The 20,749-nt window shown below is 47.1% G+C and overlaps 1 protein-coding gene across 2 annotated transcripts in view; it reads left to right on the plus strand.

Moving 5' to 3' along the window:
• Positions 1–20,749, plus strand: part of CSMD1 (CUB and Sushi multiple domains 1) — a 1,871,666-nt gene that overhangs the window by 1,499,336 nt on the left and 351,581 nt on the right. For both annotated transcript variants that reach the window (XM_072763911.1, XM_072763912.1), the window contains exons 13-17: positions 9,365–9,547; positions 10,392–10,718; positions 11,558–11,752; positions 17,373–17,511; positions 18,407–18,594. In XM_072763911.1, coding sequence (XP_072620012.1) covers positions 9,365–9,547; positions 10,392–10,718; positions 11,558–11,752; positions 17,373–17,511; positions 18,407–18,594 — 1,032 coding nt within the window. The remainder of the gene's footprint in view (positions 1–9,364; positions 9,548–10,391; positions 10,719–11,557; positions 11,753–17,372; positions 17,512–18,406; positions 18,595–20,749) is intronic.

A 20,749-nucleotide genomic window follows, 5' to 3' on the forward strand; every position in this document is an offset into this window, starting at 1 on the left:
TATCTAAGTGGATGTAATAATAAACATGGGGTGTTTATCTTTGTGTTATATGGTAAGTAATGTTCTGCAACACTTACTGGAGGAAGTCAACGTCCCATATGTATCTTAGTAAAGCAGATACAGGGTATTTATCTCTAACAACTGTGACTTCCTATCTCTGAGAAAAACTGGCTACGAAACACACTTGGAAGAATTAGTGAGTTTATATTCCAGGGCTGCTACCTCGAAGCGCGTGGAAAGCCATGAAACATGGTGCCTTTCATGTCGGTACAGCTAATCTCCTTAGGAAAAAAAAAAAGTCGATAACAGGGCAAGTAATTTATTAAACCTATTCCCTGGTTTCCAAAATTAAAATCGCCTTTTTTTCCCCTTGAATATGCACCTCTTTCTCTTCTTTATGGCCAGCCATTCAAATGTGGTTTCGAGCCCATGAAATTTCAAATCAATTGGAACATAGCCAGTTAGAGCGTAGCTGTACATTGCCACCTGCTCCGACAAAAGAAGCTTTGGGTCTCCTTGGATTTTATGGCAGAATAAAGAACGAATAAAGAAGTCCCCAAATAGGTTTGATTCATTATGGCCCAAAGCATTCTCTTATTTTTTTTTTTTTTACCTAATTTGTCATTTTTCTACCTACGTGAAAACCATTTTAGTCGTACTCAGATCTTGTCTCAAAGACATCTACTTTTATCAGATGCCTTAATTATGTAATTCCCAATGTGTTCCCCAAATAGTTTTTAAAAACGTATTTCTATTTTTTATCCCTGCAAATTAAACATAAGGTAACAAAATATTTAAAAATTGTACCGGTGAAAAGCGCCAAACATATTAAAAGTAGTTTGATGTTTGAGAAGTGATTTTTTCCTCCATTGAAACGATATTTTTGCTAAGAATTATTTCAATTCTTAATTTTGCTAACATTTCGTGGCAGATGTTGTGGACTGTCTATGCAAGTACCATTTATTTAAAAAGCAACAACACTGTTTTCCCTGGTTTTTCTTCATGGAGGAGTCTAGTACGACATTTCTTGGATCTTTCAGAGGAACGGCCAGGTGACTGCAAGAGACAGAGAAGGGTGGGCAGAAATCGCTAGCTAGGGCCTCTGGAAAAGGTGTTGGTCTGTTTTTGGTCTTGTTTTTTGGGTTTTCCTTGTTTTGTTTTTGTTTTTGTTTTTAAAGAGAAAACCTAGCTTGCTGCCCTTGTGAGAAACCTTGACTCACCACTTCCTCCTGCCCTGAGACCCAGCAGTCACTTTGCACCAAGAGATGCAACCCTTAAGATGCCAGCCCGCAGGTCCAGGTCCAGGGGTGGCAAGTAGCAGCGGAGCGTCTGGGTTCCTGCGGACCCAACCCATCTGCCTCTCTGCACGTCCAACCTCTGGATACATGAGGAAAATAAAATACTCCTTCATTTAAACCAGTGTTCATTGTACCGTTTGTTCCTAGCAGCCAAAGGCAATCCTAATAAAACAAAATTCACAATATTTAGTGACACTTATACTCTGACGCGTGAAAAAGAGGATATTTTAGCTTGCAACATGACCTAGCTGGTTTTGTGTGGGAATAATTTATGGGTAGATTTATTGCACGCATCGGATCATTTCCATGCGATTAGTTTTAAATAGACAAACACAGAAAATCCACATTGGTGCTTCTCTTGATGCATAAATCTTTGCTTTAGTACAATTAAGGACCATTACTGGGAAGTAGTCCAGTTGCCCCGCTGATAGCACATGAGCTGTGTAAGATCTAGGGGTGGTGGAAGGGGAGGAGGGTGGGGGGTGGGGGTGACTGGGTGACGGGCACTGAGGGGGCACTTGACGGGATGAGCACTGGGTGTTATTCTGTATGTTGGCAAATTGAACACCAATAAAAAATAAATTTATTATTAAAAAAATAAATTTGAGGATGTTCAAGATAAAAAATGTATCAGCAGAGGCTTGTCTAAATTGATCATTTTGTTTTGTTTTGTTTTGACTTTTGATCCCTGCATCCTGGTGCTGACACCTGCTAAGTAGGAAAAGGCACATTGCTCGAGGGGTGGGTGGTGAGATTGTGCATGTTCACTCTTCACACCCTTGCCGTCCCTCGGGGAGTGTCCCCCGCCAGGCGCTGCGTCTAAGTGGAATCCTGTGTTGCGTCCTCTTGAAAACCGCAGCCTCCCATCCTCCTCCCCCGAGTAGGGAATCTCTCCCGTCCTGCTGGGCAGCTGGGGCTCCTTCTTTCCTAGGGGGGCACCTTCACTGGGAACCCCTAGTCCTTGTGACTGTGCGGGCGGGCGGAGCTCCCTATGTGACGCAAAGTATAGGCAGGTTTGGGTGATGGATTTCAGGGGCTGAGAATGCAACCACAGCAAAAGAGGGGTCTGTTCAAAGCTTTGCCAGAATTAAGAACGCCTCATTCTCTAAAAATACCATAGCTACTGTGTCAATCTCGAAGCTGCTAGTTAACAGGGAAAAAGAAAATAGTTTTACAGAGGCATTAAAATTCCCAGTGTTCTCTGTGATGATAATATATCGCTGAATGATGGCAGGAGCGGCCTTACCTGAAGTTCTAAAGGTGAAGGGCTTTTTCCTTCTTTGTTTTTTTTTTTTGTTTGTTTGTTTGTTTTGTTTTTTTAACTTGTTTCATCTTGAAAGTGGGGAGCCAGTGATGCTGGGTGTTAAGATGATGGAACCTGAAAAAAAAAAAAAAAAGGAACCTAATGCTGCAAAGTACGTGTCCTGAGGAGCGTGTCACTAGGGCCCCGGGGAGGGCACCAGCTACTGGGTCTGGATGCTCCTCCCCTGTCCCTGCCTCCGGGCAGCTCCCCTGGCGGCTGCTCTTGGCCAAGGTGCTCTGCATCCAGCCCCGGCCACAGCGTGAGCATCACTGCAGAGGCTCCGATGCACGAGACCTACAAGGGAACACTCAGGGCTGAACACAGAATATGTAAAAGTTCCAAGTATAGTTTCCTTTTGGCTGCTTGTTATTTTAAAGACCTTCGATCCATAGTACTGACTTCAGAATATCTTCATGGTGGCCATTGTCTCACCAAGAGTGAACATCGTAGTTCATGCATCAGTCTGCTCAAATTACTGGACTACGGACTTCTTGAGGATAACTGATTATCCTCGGTCCTGGGACCTTGGCACGTAGGATGTGCTCCACGAATCACTTTGGAAGAGAATCAAAGACAACAGTAGATCTAAGTTTCCACGAACGTGGAATAAAAGACGTGTGACTTGAACCTAGATTCTCCGCGTGGAATCTTCCCTGTGACGCACGTTGCCCACCAAGTGCACACAAATAGGATGATAGAAGTGGAAGTCTTCATGATAATTTAGGACAGGAGTTCTTGGCAGTTTCACAATGAATTAGGAAACAAGGGCTCACCCATCTCCCGTGGCTTCTGTAGCTCCTGCAGCATGATTACAATAAAGCACAATGAAAGAATAACATCCCCTTGAAGGCCTAGGAGTCCTGCGTTGACGGGTCCTGGACCTGCTCCTTGTTTTTATGTTTTGTTTTTCTCCCCCTTTTTTATCACCAGACTATAACCACGCTTGCTTTTTGGCTGTTTGTCAGCCCGGCCAGACGGACTCCTCACTCAGCCTTAGCGTTTAGTTCCACTCGCTCTACGTGTGATATTCCTCCTCTTACGCTCACGGATGTGTGCTCCCTCCACGTCTCTGCTCAAATGTCAGCCTTTCAGAGACCATCCCTGGATGTCCCCCCTGAACCAAACCCTCGCCGCTCTGCATTCCCTCTCGCTCTGCTTTCTCTTCCTGCAGTGCATTTATCACTGTCTGACCTATTTGATATTACTCGTTTGTTTTCTGCTGACTGCCCTAAGCTACAAACTTTGCAAGATCGGTGATTTGGTTTGTTCATCTTTTTTTCCCCTTAACTTAGAGCTGGAGCATTCAATATGCTGTGCTCAGAAATATTGGTCACATACTAAAGAATTGGGCAAAGGCTAGTAACTCTTTGTAGGGGAAAAAAATCAGCAGCCTGTGTCATAGCTAGAAACTGTGTACATAAGCCTGGCCAGACATCTCAGAAGTCCCTTTAAGGAACAAAACAATACCAACCATCCACTTTGTTTCAGGCACTATTTTCAGTGCTAGGAAATACAGAGAAAGCTATGGGTTAGTCACCATTCTGGAAAAATTCACAGCGCGATGGGGGAGAAAGGCTCACAACTAAACTCGGTCCTGACTGGGTTAGTGCTGAAACCTCTACAGAAAACCTACCTGTCGATTCTAGAACAGGGAGCGAACTCTGGGCTTTGGGTATCGCTTCATCCAAGGGGGAGGCCATGAAAAGAGGAGAGTTGGTGTCTTCATTGGCGGGGACCAGAATGGAAGAAAGCACAGGAGCCTGCACCATCCTGGACTGTTGAGCGTGCCTCTGGCTTGAAGGCAAGAGCCCTTCAGGGAGTGGGAGAAACTTAAGTTGAAGACACACCAGGTGCTTGGAGAATGCACACTGCTTGGCCTCTTTATGACGTGCAGGCACCTGACAGGTGGGTCTACCCACAGGTGTGCTCCTGTGGGCTGGCTAAGGAGGACAGGACATGCCCTAGAGTGCTAAGGAGAAGGTAGAGAAGCGAGAGTCAAAAACATCGAGGTCCCAATATGTCAAAAAAAATCGTACGGGTAGAGTTTGCTAAGGGACACAAAGCCAAGATACTTAGCTATGTAAAGGAGCCCCAGGGAACTTAGGCCGAATGAAGTTGGTACACCTGTGCTGCTTCTGCCTTGCGGTGGGGTCGTGACGGGTGCAAAGATGTGCGGGAAGCTGCATAATCAGCCTTGTCTCCGCAGGCCCCCAGCGGGTGGCAGCCGTGGTGTCGTGGATCAAGAGGCTTGCGTTGAATTGAAGGAAATCACCTTTTGTGGATCAAAAATTGTCAAATGACTGACAAGCTCATATGGTTCGTTTTACTCTCTCTCATGACCTGCCTCAGAAATTTACCACTTTTTTTTTTTCTACGCTACTCTGTTTACCCCCCCTTTGTTTTCCGGTATCTAGTCCAGAGTGAAATCCTGTTTATGCAAACATTTTATTATCTCCAGAAAGACCACATGAGCGTGCCAGAAACAGAAAGTGCCCTAGCTGCCCTGCCTGCCCTGCCAGGGCTCACTGGTCCAATCCTGCTGTTTGATTTCTGTGTCATCTCATACAGATATGCCACTAAGAATAAAAACACTCAGATACATTAAAGAACAAATAGCGAATCCAATTATTTATTATATAGACATTTGCATGCATAATATAGCTAATAAAAATAAAATGCTTTAGAGATGAACTTGTAAATATGCAGTGACAATGTACTATAAGTGTTTTAGATCAATTATTTAAAAAATTTATTCCAAAGGAAACACTTCATAAAATTCAGAAAAAAATTAATCAATATGAAAAACCTGAAAACGAAATATATTACTTAGTACTTTTAAAGGTCAAAGAAAAAGAAAAGCTTATCAACAGGACGTGGAGGTCCAGCTGACTGTTAGATGAACCTTCCCAGCTGCTGCAGGAACAGTATCAGCGAGGCAATTAGGATATAATCACATCCTAATATTTTCTTTAGGCCCTAATACCAAATCCTGTTTCTAGATTGATAATTTGGAAGAGATTTTTTTTTTTTTTTTTTTGTCTCTAGGGGCTTCAGTCTTTCAATCACTAGCAAATTCTAGTACATTTTCCAAAAAATAATGTCAAGGTCATCTTGGAGTCATCTTACATTTCACTACATACGGAAAGAGGTTTGATGCAGTTCCTGTATCAATGTCCACACTGATTCTCCATCTTCCATTTGTTCTACTTGTTAAAAAAAATATTTAAAGTATTTAAAATATTTATTTTAAAAATAAAATAATAAATATAATAAAAATAAATATAATAAAAATACTATAAATAAAAAATAAATATAATACGTAATATTTATTTTTAAAATATTTAAAATATTTAAAGAAGCAGATTCTCAAGTGACTTCCAAGGGAAAGTTCAAAATCTGTGTGGATTTTGTCACGCTTCTTTGCGGGGAAGAGTGGACACCGTGTGTAGGGTCAGGAGTGTAGAATGTCCTCCAGAAACTCCCCCAAATGGAGTTTCACAGGTCTGCTCATGGGCCACGTTTGTATTTCTTGTATGGCTGAAGAGTGAGACCCACTTGACTGCACACCCCTCCCGATACCAGACCGTGACGCCTCGGGGCTGGTCACTAGTCTATGCAGAGCACCCAATAGCGGACGTGACGTGTGGGACAGCAGGTTCTGTTCCGGGCCAGCACCGCCCTTGCATCTGGACCCATGAACATCATCCTTGGTGGGAATAAGTGACCACGGCACGCTCCTGACCCTCAGTGTGGGGGCAGACGATCTCCATCCATCTCGACCACACCGCGGGCCAAGCTGCAGCAGGTGTATGTGCGAGCCCTCTGCAGTCCGGGGGAAGGTAGTGGTATCCCACATGCCGTCGTGTGTTTCCTTGTAAAAAGAAACGGTGACTTTTAGCATCACGGAAGCAGAACCAACTTCTAGAAGTCGAAGGTTTGCTAACAATCATAGTAATGGCTAATGGTTGGAGCCCTGTTTGCTGGGGACTTCGTGTGGATCACGTAGCTTAGGGGGCCCAGCCATCCTCCGACGTACGAGGGGGGAGCTGAGGATGTGTGCATGGGGGTGGGGAGACTCCGTTGCTCTCGGGGCCACGCAGAGCCCATCTGGCATCCTGACTGCTGACCTCAGGACTGTGTCCTTTGCCGGGGGGTGGGGCGCCAAGCCCCCTACCCAACTGGGAGGCCACACCAAATGCAAGGCCTTTTCTGTTATCAACCATTCCAATGAACTGTCTTGAACGGAAGAAACGTGGTTCAAGGCATCCCAAGAATTAAATTCAGGTAAATCCACTCCTCGCTCTGGTCAAGTCATGCCAAGAGCTTGAACTCAGAGATCTATCCTTAAGGAAACCCGTTCTCTGGGGCTTTCTTCAGCCAAGGTTGCACGCGGGGACACTTTGGCTCTTCTGTGACCGTCAGCATAAGGGCCAACTTCCTCATTTGGTGGCTTGTAAGGTTGGAGCGCAGTGAACCTGCTACTCAACGCCCGCCTGCGTTTCTATCGCTGTTCTGCTTGTAGAGACCGATGCGAGCACACCGTATCCACCAAAAGTCCTGGTGCCTTTATGATCCTGCGGGCTGGTTTCACCTCTTTTGTGCTCCAAGACACTCAGGGAAGACCAGTTTCTCCTCCCACGTAGGCTAAGCCGTCCTGGATCAGCCCCTGGGCCTGCGTCCATTCCCCACACGGCAGACCGTCCAGAAACTCAGTCCTGAGACATTCTCCAAACATCCCCCAAATGGTTAATTTGATGGGAAAGTGGTTAGATCGCTAACGAAACCTGAATTTGAATTTGTGCTTGGTCACCGCGAGGTATCGGAGGAAGCCCCTGAAAAATCTGAGCAGCAGGACCAATAGATGCATCTGAATTCAATTAATTAACGCATCCTGCATTATCGGTTTCAGAGGCAGAGGTCAGTGGTTCACCGTCTTGTCTAACACCCTGTGCTCATCCCCACGTGTGCCCTCCTAGTGCCCGTCACCCAGTTACCTCATCTCCCCACCCCCTCCTCTCCAGCAGCCCTGTCCATTCCTATGATTAAGCGTCTCTCACGGTTAGTCTCTTCCTCTGATTTTGTCTTTTTTTTTTTCCTCTCTTCCTTTATGAGTGTCTGTTTCGTTTCTTAAATTCCACATATGAGTGAAATCCTACGGTAATTGTCTTTCTCTGATTGACTTATTTTGCTCAGCATAATACCCTCGAGCTCCATCTTCATGGTTGCAAATGTCAAGATTTAAATTTTTTTGACGACTGAGTAATATTCCATTGTGCATATGAACCACATCAACTTCAACCTTTCATCTGCTTAAGGACACAGAGGCTCCTTCCACAGTGTGGCTATCGTGGACATCGGGGGGCAGGTGTCCCATCGTTTCACTACGTCAGTATCTTTGGGGTGAATCCCCCGTAGTGCAATTGCTGGGTCCTAGGGTAGCTCCATTTTCAACTTTCTGAGGAACCTCTGTCGTGTTTCCCACCAGCAGCATTCAAAGGTTCCCGTTTCTCCACATCCTTGCCAACAGTAGATGCATCTTGATGTGCATGAAGACCGTCCTGTATTTGTTGACACTCACTTTTCTCCCTCTCACCACTCACCACTCGTGCAGTGATCTTCTAAACTTGCATTCAGCTGACATCATGTCTCATCCTAAAACCCTGCGACGCCTTCTTTCCACCCGACTCTGCACAACAGCCGGACGGGCTGCTCAAGGGGGACGGAGGCCCCTTCCTTCCTTTCCAGCTGCTGGCACCAGTCACACTGGGCTGGTGTCTGTTTCGTAGAAGGGCTGACCTCGACTTCCCTCAGGGCTGATTTATACCCATTTCCTCCGGCATCTGTTACTCTGTAATCCTTTGAACTTCTTCATTTTGCTGCCAACCACTCGTCATGATCGGAAATCCTATACATTTAAAAAATGTTATCCTTTCTCCCCATACATCGTGAGCCCCACGAGTGCGAGAATCCCAACTTGTTTGTTCAGTCCTTACCTACTACGGCCATTACCTAGAAAAGGGCCTGATGCATATTTGGCCCTTAAAAAAATATATTTTTTTGTCTGAATAAATAAGTCACATTTTTTTGATACATTCTGCATAATTAACATTTAACACAGAGACAACATTGAAACACATACGTAATGTTGGTGCATTTAAACGCATTGTGTTTTAATGAGAAGGGGCTCGATTCTGTGTCGTTCTCTTTCCGTCGGAAGATCATCAGTGTATTAATTTTGTTTCATAAGTGACTTTTAAGATTAAGGGAATGAATATTCAAGCGGATTTAATGATTTAAATATTCACAACAGAATGAGGATGAAGGATATTATTGTATTTACATCTTTTACAAAAATTGTATTTTGTAGTTGTATCATTGTGTTATTGTGTAATTGTATTATTGGGTTTACATTTTTACAAAAGATAGATTAAAACAATTGGTATTTACCTTTAAGTGGCAGCAGGTAGGCGGTATGTGGGCTGGGAGGAGGCGTCAGCACTTCTGTGGGGCCGGCAAGTCTGTGGGGCCGGTCGGCTCCCTTAAAAGACGATACACTAAGTACCCGCCCTTCAAGTTGAATGACACCTTTTTTTCAGGCTTTTCTAATTGTTAGAGGAAATGAACATCCTTTTGAAACTTTTAACAAAGACTATATGTTTCCACCGGCACAAAGGAACCCCTGGTTCATTTTCTGAATTGTTAAAAAAAAAAAAAGTTTACTGGGTATTTTTGTTAACGGTTCATTTTTGTTTCCCATTTTCAGAAATTGAAAAGGGAGGATGCGGGGACCCTGGGGTCCCTGCCTACGGGAAGCGGGCAGGCAGCAGCTTCCTGCACGGGGACACGCTCACGTTCGAATGCCAGGCGGCCTTCGAGCTGGTGGGGGAGCGGGTGATCACGTGCCAGCAGAACAACCAGTGGTCGGGCAACAAGCCCAGCTGTGTATGTGAGTACTGGGCCCGGGGCGAGGGGGAGTTGGGGGGGGCAGGGAGGTCATGAGGGGGAAGAGGCCGGGCAACAGAGGCGGCTGGTGGGGGAGTGTCGGGCGGTGATGCCCTTCCCGACCCTGATAGTGTCGCACACGCACCCCGGGCGGTGAGCGTGTGCAGCAGCGGCTCGGGGTCCCCTGCAGAGCCGGCGGCTGCCCCCCGGCAGAGGGTCCCACCAACCAGCAAACTAGCAGCGGCGCACCTCGAGGCGATGTAGAAGCAAAGTGTTTGCTGTCAGTAAACATAGCCTGGCCTGGAACACTGCGGCAGCCTGGGGAGGAGCCCCGCAGGGTCCCAGGCGGGGGTGGCTGAGCCGAGTGAGGCACACCCGCCCGAAGGCCGCATCCACGGAGCTTCCCTCATACACCCGACATCGGTGTGACTTTTCCTTCCTTACTAGTCATTACCCTATGAATATTAAAAAAATAAATGACTTGAAATTGCTCCTGCAACACCAAGGCGCTGCTCACGTCGGTGTTTGCTCTGGGCCGCAGTGGTCAGCAGGCCCCCAGCGGCTGCCCCGGGTGCAGGGCGGTCGCAGGCCATCACCGACCAGGCCGCCTTGGACCGCCAGTGGGCTCCCTGTGGGCTCCCCGTGGGCTGCCCGTGGGCCCCAGGCGTGGCGTGCACCGGGCAGTCTTCCCCGGGGAGGGTCGGGCTTGCGGGATGGACCCCAGTCACCCCGGTCACCCGGTGGCCGGGCTCTGCGGCTGTGCCTCACCCTCGGGCCCAGTGTGGCTTTCGTGGGCCCCGCGTGGCACATGTGCAAACCTGCCTGAAAGCATGTGTGTCTCCTCACAGTTTCGTGTTTCTTCAACTTCACGGCGTCATCGGGGATTATCCTGTCCCCCAACTACCCCGAGGAGTACGGCAACAACATGAACTGCGTGTGGCTCATCATCTCTGAGCCGGGCAGCAGGATCCACCTCATCTTCAACGACTTCGACGTGGAGCCACAGTTCGACTTCCTCGCCGTCAAGGATGATGGCGCCTCCGACGTTGCGGTCCTGGGCACCTTCTCGGGCCACGAGGTCCCCTCCCAGCTGGCCAGCAGTGGCCACGTCGTGCGCCTGGAGTTCCAGTCCGACCACTCCACCACCGGCCGCGGCTTCAACATCACCTACACCAGTAAGCGGCGGCCCGGCCCGGGGCCCCCACCCGCAGCAGCTCCGCGCCCCTCACCTGGGCTGCTGGCCTGCCCTGACCGGGCAGCCCGGAGCGTCCCTGCCCCCGCTTTCCCTTTCCCCTTCCTTCCCCCTCCCTCACTCCCTCCCTCCCCCATCCACCCACACGTCCCCCACACAACAAAGCAGTACAGTAAAAAGCACGAGGCCCGAGAGGCCTGGAGCCACAGCTTAGAACGCGGGCACTTGCAGGCACTTACTGAGTTTTGGGAAGAGGCCTGTCTTCCCTTGGTCTCCGGGTCCTCCTTTGCAAACCAGAGTGTATTTCCGATATCTACTTAAATGCATCGTTAAGAGAATGAAATAAGGCGAGGATGTTAAGCGAGTTATAGACCCTGGTTTACGGGCCACCTCCTCCTCTTAGACGCGCTGCTCAGCAGTTGCCAGTAGTTGTCTCATTTAACGTCATATGGGCTCGACTTGCTTATCTGTAGCTCAGGGTATCTAATCAGGTCATCAGAGAGTCTAACCCAGATGTGTCAGAACCAAAATCCTTTCCAGCACCTTCCATACTTTTCAACGTTCGTAGCGTGAAGGTGCTTTCAAACCGTGAAATGTAGTATAGATTATATTTATCCATATCCATCCATCTATTCTTTCTCTGTCTTACGAGACCCCAATATCGTATTCCTTTAATGCATTTATTTATCGATCTGTAAATGTATAACTGAAACTTAGAACAATAAATCGCTTTGTTAGTAGGCCTTTGTTCCTTTCTTTTCAAACACACACACTTACTATTTAAGTATTTTCATTCTTTTTTTTTTTTTTTTCCTCTTTTAGCATTTGGTCAGAATGAATGCCATGACCCTGGCATTCCCATCAACGGACGGCGTTTTGGTGACAGGTTTCTACTTGGGAGTTCCGTTTCTTTCCACTGTGATGATGGCTTTGTCAAAACCCAGGGGTCAGAGTCCATCACGTGCATCCTGCAGGACGGAAATGTCGTCTGGAGCTCCACCGTCCCTCGCTGCGAAGGTGCGGCTCTGCTCTCCTTTGCCGGTTATTTTCCTTTCAAATACTTGGTCGACCTTAACCAAACCTAACAAAAACCACGTTGGCTTCCTAGGGCTCGTAGCACAAAGTGCCGCAGACCCGGGCGCTCAATAGCAAACAGGTAGCGTCTCCTGTCCTGGAGGCCGGGAGCCCCCGAGCAGGTGTCAGCAGGGCCAGGCCCAGGCCTCCCTCGGCCGCCGGCAGCTCCAGCTCAGCTTTCTCCACCAGCGAGCACCTCGGTTTCCGGATTCCTCCTCTTTCTAATGACACCAGTCACATTAGATTAGAGCCTTGCTAATAATTCATCTTCGCTAATTCCACCTCCAAGGATCCTCTTTCCAAATAAGAGCACATCCTCAGGGGCTGGGATTAAAAATCCAAAATATGAATTTTGGGGGCACGTACTTCAACCTAGAGCAACAGCGTGGTTTTTAGCAGCTGTGCCGTCATATGGCCCTTAATGTGACCAATATAAATGCTGCCTAATTTTCTTCTCGACATTTCTACTCTGGTTAACTATGGGAGGGGGAGGTGGGCACAGCAGAAGGACCATGTTACCCCTGATGTCTACTCAGATGAAAAATGCTCACGTACAATCATATTCACAGCCTGTCAAAATGTCCCAGGCCAACTGAGCTATAAGAAGTCTTTGTGAAATACGTATCTCAAAAAAAAAAAAAAAAAAAAAGATGTATCTTCAGTACAAGAAATATGTTTTTAAACTTTTTTTAAAGAGTAATTTTTAGGTTCACAGCAAAACCGAACGGGAGATGCAGAGATTTCCCACATGCCCGCTGCTGCCATACAGGCATAGCCTCCCCACTACCCACGTCCCCCCCAGATGGTCCATTTGTGCTGAGAACCCACAGTGACACACCATTATCACCCCGAGCCCACAGTCACACCATTGGCCCCTCTTGACTCTGTCCATTCTGTGGGTTTGCACACATGTGATGCCACGTATCCATCATTGTGGTGTCGCGGTGCGGTCTCCCTGCTAAGTACCCACTGTACTCCCCCGTTCCCTGCTCCCCCAGCACCCAGCCCCTGGCAACCACTGATCTCTCCACTATCTCTACAGCTTGGCCTCTCCAGAATGCCACACAATTACCATCACCTAGTATGTAGCCTTTTGAAATGGGCCCAAAATCACAAATTTCAATGCAAAGCTAAAGTGCCATCTCCGTCTATCAGATGGGCAAAGATTTGGAACATTAATAAGATGTATTTATTGTTGGCAAGGTTGAGGAATCCCTGACATTTTCTGGCCTTGCTGTTGAGGGTATAAAACTATGGCATCATCGTGTAAATTCACATTAAGGCTCTTAAAATTCTTCTTACTTCTTGAGCTGTCAGTTGTATTTCCAGTTGTAAGGACATATGCAAGCAACTCTGAAAAGATGTCTTTTTTTTTTTCCAAAAATGCTTTTTGCAGCGTTAACTATAACAACCAAAGGCACAAACAATTCAAATTCAAACAACAGAGAATACATTAGATACATCATCACACATCCATACCCGGGGTGCATGTGTCGTCAGCAATGATTATAACATTGCATATGGTCGTCATAGACTGTCTCATGAAAGACCAGATACCATGACCACCTTGTTGTAATGGGTCACTTTTGAAAATGTATAAATATTTAAGTATCTCATGATACTAATGGTTTTAAGAGCCTGAAAAAGAGAAAATGCACCAAAATGTTAATCACGGTTATGGGTGATTTTTTTTTTGTTATTATTATTCATGAAAGACACAGAGAGAGGCAGAGAAACAGGCAGAGGGTTGAGCAGGCTCCGTGCAGGGACTCGATCCCAGGACCCCGGGGTCACGCCCTGAGCAAGAAGGCAGAGGCTCAACCGCCGAGCCACCCGGGCGTCCCTATGGGTGATTTTTCCCCCATTGTTTACTTTTTGTTTTCTCAGTTGTCTTCAGTCAATAAGGGTTTATTTTACAATAAGTGAATTTGAAAGAAATAATGTGTCAGGCGCAAGCTAGAGTTGAAGGTCACTCTCCTGTCTGGAATGATAGACCTAGTGTCAGCACACAGGCAGTCCGAGCAGAACCAGATCTAACCATGGAAGAACTAGCTCCCTAGCTAGGCAGCCGGCAGCGACCCCCTCCCTCCGCCCCGCTGCCAGAGTCAGCATCGTTAACCTGAGGATCAGGATTCTGGTAAAGCTCCAGAAAGGCGTCCTCACTTCCACCCTTCCATCAGGTGCTCCGTGTGGCGGACGATGAGCACCACGTGGGGATAGAAAACTGATAAATTAACGGACAAGGATATGATAGAAGGATTTCCATCCTTATCTGTTTTTAATCACAGTTTAAATGTACAGCTTTTATTTTACTATTTTTTTAAAGATTTTATTTATTTATTTATTCATGAGAGACACAGAGAGAGGCAGAGACACAGGCAGAGGGAGAAGCAGGCTCCACACAGGGAGCCTGATGCGGGATTCAATCCCGGGACCCCAGGGTCACGCCCTGGGCCGAAGGCAGGGCTAACCGCTGAGCCACCGGGCTGCCCTAATGTACAGCTTTTAAATACTCTATTGTATCTAATGCTAATAAGTAAGTAGGTAATTCCCTTTTCTAAATAAGCAAACGTACACTCATGGGTGCTCCGACGGTGCTAGTACCAGTGCCTGTGTGAACGTGTTTGCTGGTCCTGCTCCACTCAAGCAGGTCACCATTGGCTGTGAAGCAGGAATAATTTAATAGGAAAGAAGCAAAAAAAAAAAAAAAAAAAAAAAAAAAAAAAAGATAAGACAGTGCTTCCTAGGGTCTGCTCCTTCCTGGCCACGATTCTCCCTGCCGTGGGCGTGCTTCGCTGTAAAAGGCCGTATACAGGCCTGCTGCAAGCTGTAGGGCAAGGATGCTCCTCGGCAGCCAGGGGAGAAGGATGGGGCTCTCCTCGGGCAGTGATGTTCCGGATACAGTCCGATGGAAAGAGAAAGAATCCTGCTAAATGTGAACGGACCATTCTCTCATTATTGGGATGAGACCTTCAGAGAAGTTCAATCAGAACTCAGCCACGGGCTGTTCACACAGAGGACTAGTTAATGGTGAGAGAGATTTTCTTTTTTAATTTACGCATAGTGAGAAACCCAGTCGTTGGGCCCGGTGAATCTCAGAGAGAGAACGCATCCCTGATGCGTCATCGTCCCTGATGATACAACTAAGCCGATACCTCAATCTGCGTCCTTGCTGAAGAGAAGTAGAAATGCAATTTTCAGAATCAAGTGGATCTAGTTGGAAAAAAAAAATCAGATGGGAAATGAAAGATTCAGTAGCACAAACTCATTTAATTGAAAGACACGGACGGAACCTCAAGTTCCTTAGAGAATATGCTCATTTATTGTTCTTCTCAAGTATCACTTGTCATAATCAGTTCTATAATTGATCATGAGGTCTAGGCCACACAAGCTGCTCATACACTGGTTACAGTGGAAACGTGTGATACCGATAAAACTGCAAATACTCTAAGGAAACTGTGTGGGAAAGCCTCAGGCCGCACGGCATATGCTGCCCAGAAACCGTGGGAAACCTTCCTATTATGATAACATGAGACAAGGAGCCTGGACTAGGAGACAGATGCCCCAGTATTGCACAAAAAAGACAAAAAAGCAAAGGAACTTATTTTTGATCTTAACACTTTAGAAAAAAATTGGAATGGACATTCATAAAAATCAAATATTTGAAAGAATGTAAGTGTGGATTCTTTTTTTTAATTTTTTTTGTAAGTGTGGATTCTTTGCTTTTATCAAAAAAATAGACAAAGCTTCTACGAGTCTGATCAGAGAATTAGGAGACAAGACAATTTTAGGAATTTAGCAAAATAGAAGAAAACATGACTACAAAAATAATAATTCAACATAATAATAAAACAATAAGTCATTCTTACTAATAATAACTTCACATAAAGAGCGAAAGGCTAAAAAAAATAAAAAGAGCAAAAGGCTCACAATAAAGCAATTTCCTAAAAAAATCATGTTTATTTATTGTAGCAGAATTTACTGGATGCAGCACATTGTGGGTATAAATTGGCCTCGGGGTGAGAGATTTATGTTTATTTGTTCTGCCTCTGGCCTGCCCATGGGTTTCAGTACGGCTCATCGTCACTAAAAACACAAGTTAACTTTGGGGGAAAACAGGGGCAGCAGAATACATCGTTGAGCCTAGGGCAGCCAGTGTTCACGTTCCATGAAATTGGTGGATTCCTAATAAAACGTAAATTACTCAAAATGACTCAAGTAAAAAGTGCAAAATGTCAATAAACAAAATACCTAAAGAGAGATTTGGAAAAAAAAAAAAAAACTGTTTGAAGATTGAACACTGAAAGAGCCCCAAGCCACAGAGAGGTGCACGGGACGCTCCCAGGGGTGCAGGGACGGGCTGACCCCACTCACCCCACATAGCCGGAGGTGGCACGGCACTCCCCGGGTCCCGGCTGCAGACACAGCTGTGGGGCAGCTTGGCCGCGACTCCCCCGTGGGCCCGGGGGGCCCCGACGGGCAGGAATCTGCTCCAGACACGGCTGCTTTCTTGTCCCCCAGGGCTTGGCGAAGTCGGGGTCGGGGTCGGGGTCCCGGTCGGGCCAGCTCAGAGCGAGTGGAGCTAACGCTTCCCGCGGGTGATGCTCCTTCTTCTTCCTTACGGTTCCCCTGTACGTCAGCCACCGGTGGCGCCTTACAGATGCCTCCTCAGATGGTTTTCTCCAGCCTCAAAACCTGGGTTAAGAGGGAGCACAGTTTTTCAACATTTTAATTCATTGGCAATTTTCCATAAAAGCCGTATTTTTCCAAATATATATATATATATATTAACTAGGGACATTTTTACGTTTTTGGATATTTGTCGATTTACAAATTTGATGGCAAAGACGGCAAAGGACTTTGCAAAGAAAATCTGAAAAAAAAAGGGGGCTGGACAGAAACATGTTCAATATATGTTATTTTTTTAAGACTCCTATAGGGTATACAAACGTGCAAAACCCGTTTTTCCTGAGCGGCATGCGCATACCTCCCCGGAAGCTCCCCTTTACAATCCTGGGGCATTGGTGAGGCCGGATGCCGGTTAACCCCGTGTCTATCCAGGCTGAAAACTTTGCTTTGTTCCATAACATCCACTAATGAGCTAGTATGATGTTGGGGGCAAGTCATTTTAGTAAAACAAATGTAACGTAAACAGGATAAGCTCAAGACACGTCATTAAAATATTGCATCTGTGTCTCACACACATGGTATTTCTGTTTTGCTTGCCAAATGATTTTGTCTGCTGGCCCAGAGATACACGAGGAGTTACAAGTACGTATAAGACAGGGGTCTCAATCGGAGGTTCCTCCTGAATTTGTCGCGACGACTGCGTGTGATGGTCCGCGGAAGCCGTTTCTGGCCTGCTCGTGCGTGGGGCTTTCAGACCACGGGCACCTGGCCGCGGGTGGATGCCAACTGCCCGGCTGCGGGGCGGACGTGCTCCGCTTCTGTGGGTGCAGTTGATGTGGGGTTCGCCCAGCGGGAACCCTGGAGGCAGGTGGCCCGGGGTGGCCGAGCTGTCCCCACGGGGCTGGGGCCCGCTGACCGCCGTTCTCTCTTTCAGCCCCGTGCGGTGGACACCTGACAGCCGCCAGTGGACTCATCCTGCCCCCCGGGTGGCCCGGGTATTACAAAGATTCTTTAAACTGTGAATGGATCATCGAAGCAAAACCGGGACACTCCATCAAAATAACTTTCGACAGGTAAGAAAAAAACCCTTGTCTTCCTGTACGTGGGCCTCACACCCATGAGTGTCGGGGGGTGTCACCAAAACAGATCCTGAAACTTAGAAACGCGACCGTTCGGGTTGGTTCTGCCAGAGGAGCTCACGGAGCAGAATAGGCGTCTGCGTGGTGGCCTTTGTCCTAGAGCTTCGCCGTCCGAGGCCACAGCCGGCGCTGGGGCGCGACAGTCCGAGACCATCATTCCTCGGCGCCTGTGACTCTGGGCTCTGTGTCCAGCTCTGGGCTTGGACCTGGGCCTAACCTACCCTCTGCTTCTAGTGTCCAGAAACCGTCTACGCCGCTTAAAAAGGCACAGAAAAAAAAAATTTCCCCAGAAAAGTATTTAAAGTCTCCCCATGTATTTTGAATTACTGTCTCGCTTTGAGCGACCGTTCCTCTCCGTGTGCGCATCTTAAGGCGTCCACAGCCGTGCACAGCCGCGGCTCTCGGGACAGTTGGACGAGCGTCGTAATTGTCCACTAATCAGTGTTTCTTAATTGAGCTCTTTTTTTTCTCTTTTCCTTCCCACCTTCCTTCTACCTTTTCTTCATGTCTCCAACACTCGTCTAGCTCACAAATGTTTTATCACTATTATCTGGGAGCTAAGGACTGCCACGTTTTGGCCCCGGGGCTGTTACACGGCTGAGCACTCAGCGCGCTGGAGGGCGCAGGGCGTACAGTCTCTCCTAGAAAACTGCTCCGGGCTTCCACGTCCTATGTGCCCCGTTTCATGGTGTTTCTTAAGTCCGTGTGGGTCCAAATCCCTGATTCCCGGCGCCCCCCGTTGGGGGGGGGGCAGCGGATGAGCGGAAGCAGGGGGCAGGCCGGGCTGTTGGCGCCGCTGAGCCTTTCTGACCGGGCCGGGCCTCCGCAGGTTTCAGACCGAGGTCAACTACGACACCCTGGAGGTCCGCGACGGCCCAGCCAGCTCATCGCCGCTCATCGGGGAGTACCACGGCACGCAGGCGCCGCAGTTCCTCATCAGCACGGGCCACTTCATGTACCTGCTGTTCACCACCGACAACAGCCGCTCCAGCGTCGGCTTCCTCATCCACTACGAGAGTAAGTCGCCCGGGCCCGCAGCCCCAGCCCGTGCCCACGCGCCACGCGGTGTCCTCTCCACCCCATGGCACCTGGTGGAGGCTTACTTAACACTCCCCAAACGTACCTCTTCGTTTATTGTAGAATTTAATGATTCAACAGTAGGTTCCTTCTCTACATGATGTGACGACAAATTTCTACCATAAGAAATACAGCTCCTGGCCACGAGGCCATCGCCGCGTGCTGGCTCCTGAATGGTGGCCATGGGGAAAGATCCATCGCCTTTTCTTTTCTTTCTTGCTTTTTAAAAGATTTTATTTATTTATTTATTCATGAGAGACACAGAGAAAGGCAGAGACCCAGGCAGAGGGACAAGCAGGCTCCCTGCAGGGAGCCCGATGGGGGACTCAATCCCGGGACCCCAGGATCACGCCCTGAGCCAGGGGCAGGCGCTTAACCGCTGAGCCACCCGGGTGTCCCTATCCATCTATTTCTTGCTGGAGAAATATAGTTAGGGCCATCACGGTGCTTGTCTGCTGGTCCAGCGAGCATGTGTCCCCAGGGAGAGGACATGGGACCTAGACCAGAGAAGGAGTCAAGGTGCAGCTGCACCTCACCGAGTGACACGCAGCCGCGTCCCTTAAGAAATGCGAAGGGGAGTGCAAGTGACAGCTGGAAACACGGGAACAGTAGCTGAGCTCTGACCGTGCAGGCAATCTGGCCCTCGGGTCACAGGGGTCCCCGTTCTGTCTCCATAAATACAAACTGCAGTCTTGGCCTAAGCTTCTGAAGTCAGGAGATCAGGTCGCTATGGTACTTCACGGTTATATGTCTGCAGCCATCCTTCTGCAGTACAGTGACGGGGCTGCCCTGGGACGGCATTGTGACACCCGCCACCCAGACATTATTTCCTCTGTTTCAAAATGCTTCACTTTCAGAGTAAAATTAAGAGGATGGATGGATCCAGGCTCACACCAGGTCTCAGGAAACAAAACCCTATTTTTCAAGATTTTTATGGTTGTTCTTCACAGTCTTATCCCAAAACAAACAAAATGAGGTTTTGATATTATTAGTATTAGTATACTATTAGTACTAAATATTAATACTGATACTAAATATTAGTAATACTAATACTAAATATTAGTATTAATATTTAATATTATTTAAACACACACATACATATATATATATACACATCTTTAATTTACATCTATTTATTTACCTATACCCACAATACAATTTTACAGATCCTCACGAATGGGGTCAGACCTAATTATGCTGGATGTTTAATCATCTTTTTTTTCTTTTTCTCTCCTTCCAGTCCAAACATCGCCCCTGGCTACTCTTGTCCACCGTGGTGCAAACCCTACTCAGCCACTCAGATTAATAACCTGTTAACAGATATTTCTGTTTCACCTGCTCATGTGGGCTTACATGCAAACAGGCACATGCATACACGCGCGTGCAAGGCTACGTGTGCGTCTTGAAAAAAAACAGGTCATGTTACACTTGTTTTCATAGCAAGGAAACTGACTACTCATGATTCACGAAGTTCAAATTGAATTCGGTTACTTTCACTTTGTAGACGTGTGATATTTATTTCAAAGGAACGTATTTTTTAAACTCAAGGTAGAATTAGAGAACCAGGAAGTTTCCTATTTCATTCCTTTTTAACGTCCCTTCAAGTCCTGACTTTTCTTTGGACTAAAGAGACGAGCACATGATAACTATCCGGATTTGCAAATCTAAGCAGGACGCCCAAAGCGCTGTAGTGTCTGTAGTGTCTCACCCCCGTCTCTTCAGTCTGGAACTGCTGGGACTTTGAAAACACAGTCGGACGCAGCTTAAGAGAACCCATATTTTCCGACCCTAAAAATATGAGAAGTTTGACATTCTTTCCTTTCCTGTCTCTCATCTGTATAGTGTACATTGTTTTGCCTATTTTTATCTTTTTTTTTTTTTTTTTTTTTTTAGTGTCCTTTAAAGAAATGTGTCCTAAAGCCTAAATGCAGGTCCTAGAGACTGATTGCATTTCCTCACCTAGCTCGTTTAAAGAAATGGGTCATTCTTCCTCATTCTCTGTGGAATTCAAAGAATCATAGAAAGTCAGGTCACAGGTTCCCATTTGCCTTGTCATCCTTAGTAACAGTACGTCGTATGCACATAGTTATAACAG

Source organism: Vulpes vulpes, chromosome 7, assembly GCF_048418805.1.
Source record: "Vulpes vulpes isolate BD-2025 chromosome 7, VulVul3, whole genome shotgun sequence".
Classification (NCBI taxonomy): Eukaryota; Metazoa; Chordata; class Mammalia; order Carnivora; family Canidae; genus Vulpes; species Vulpes vulpes.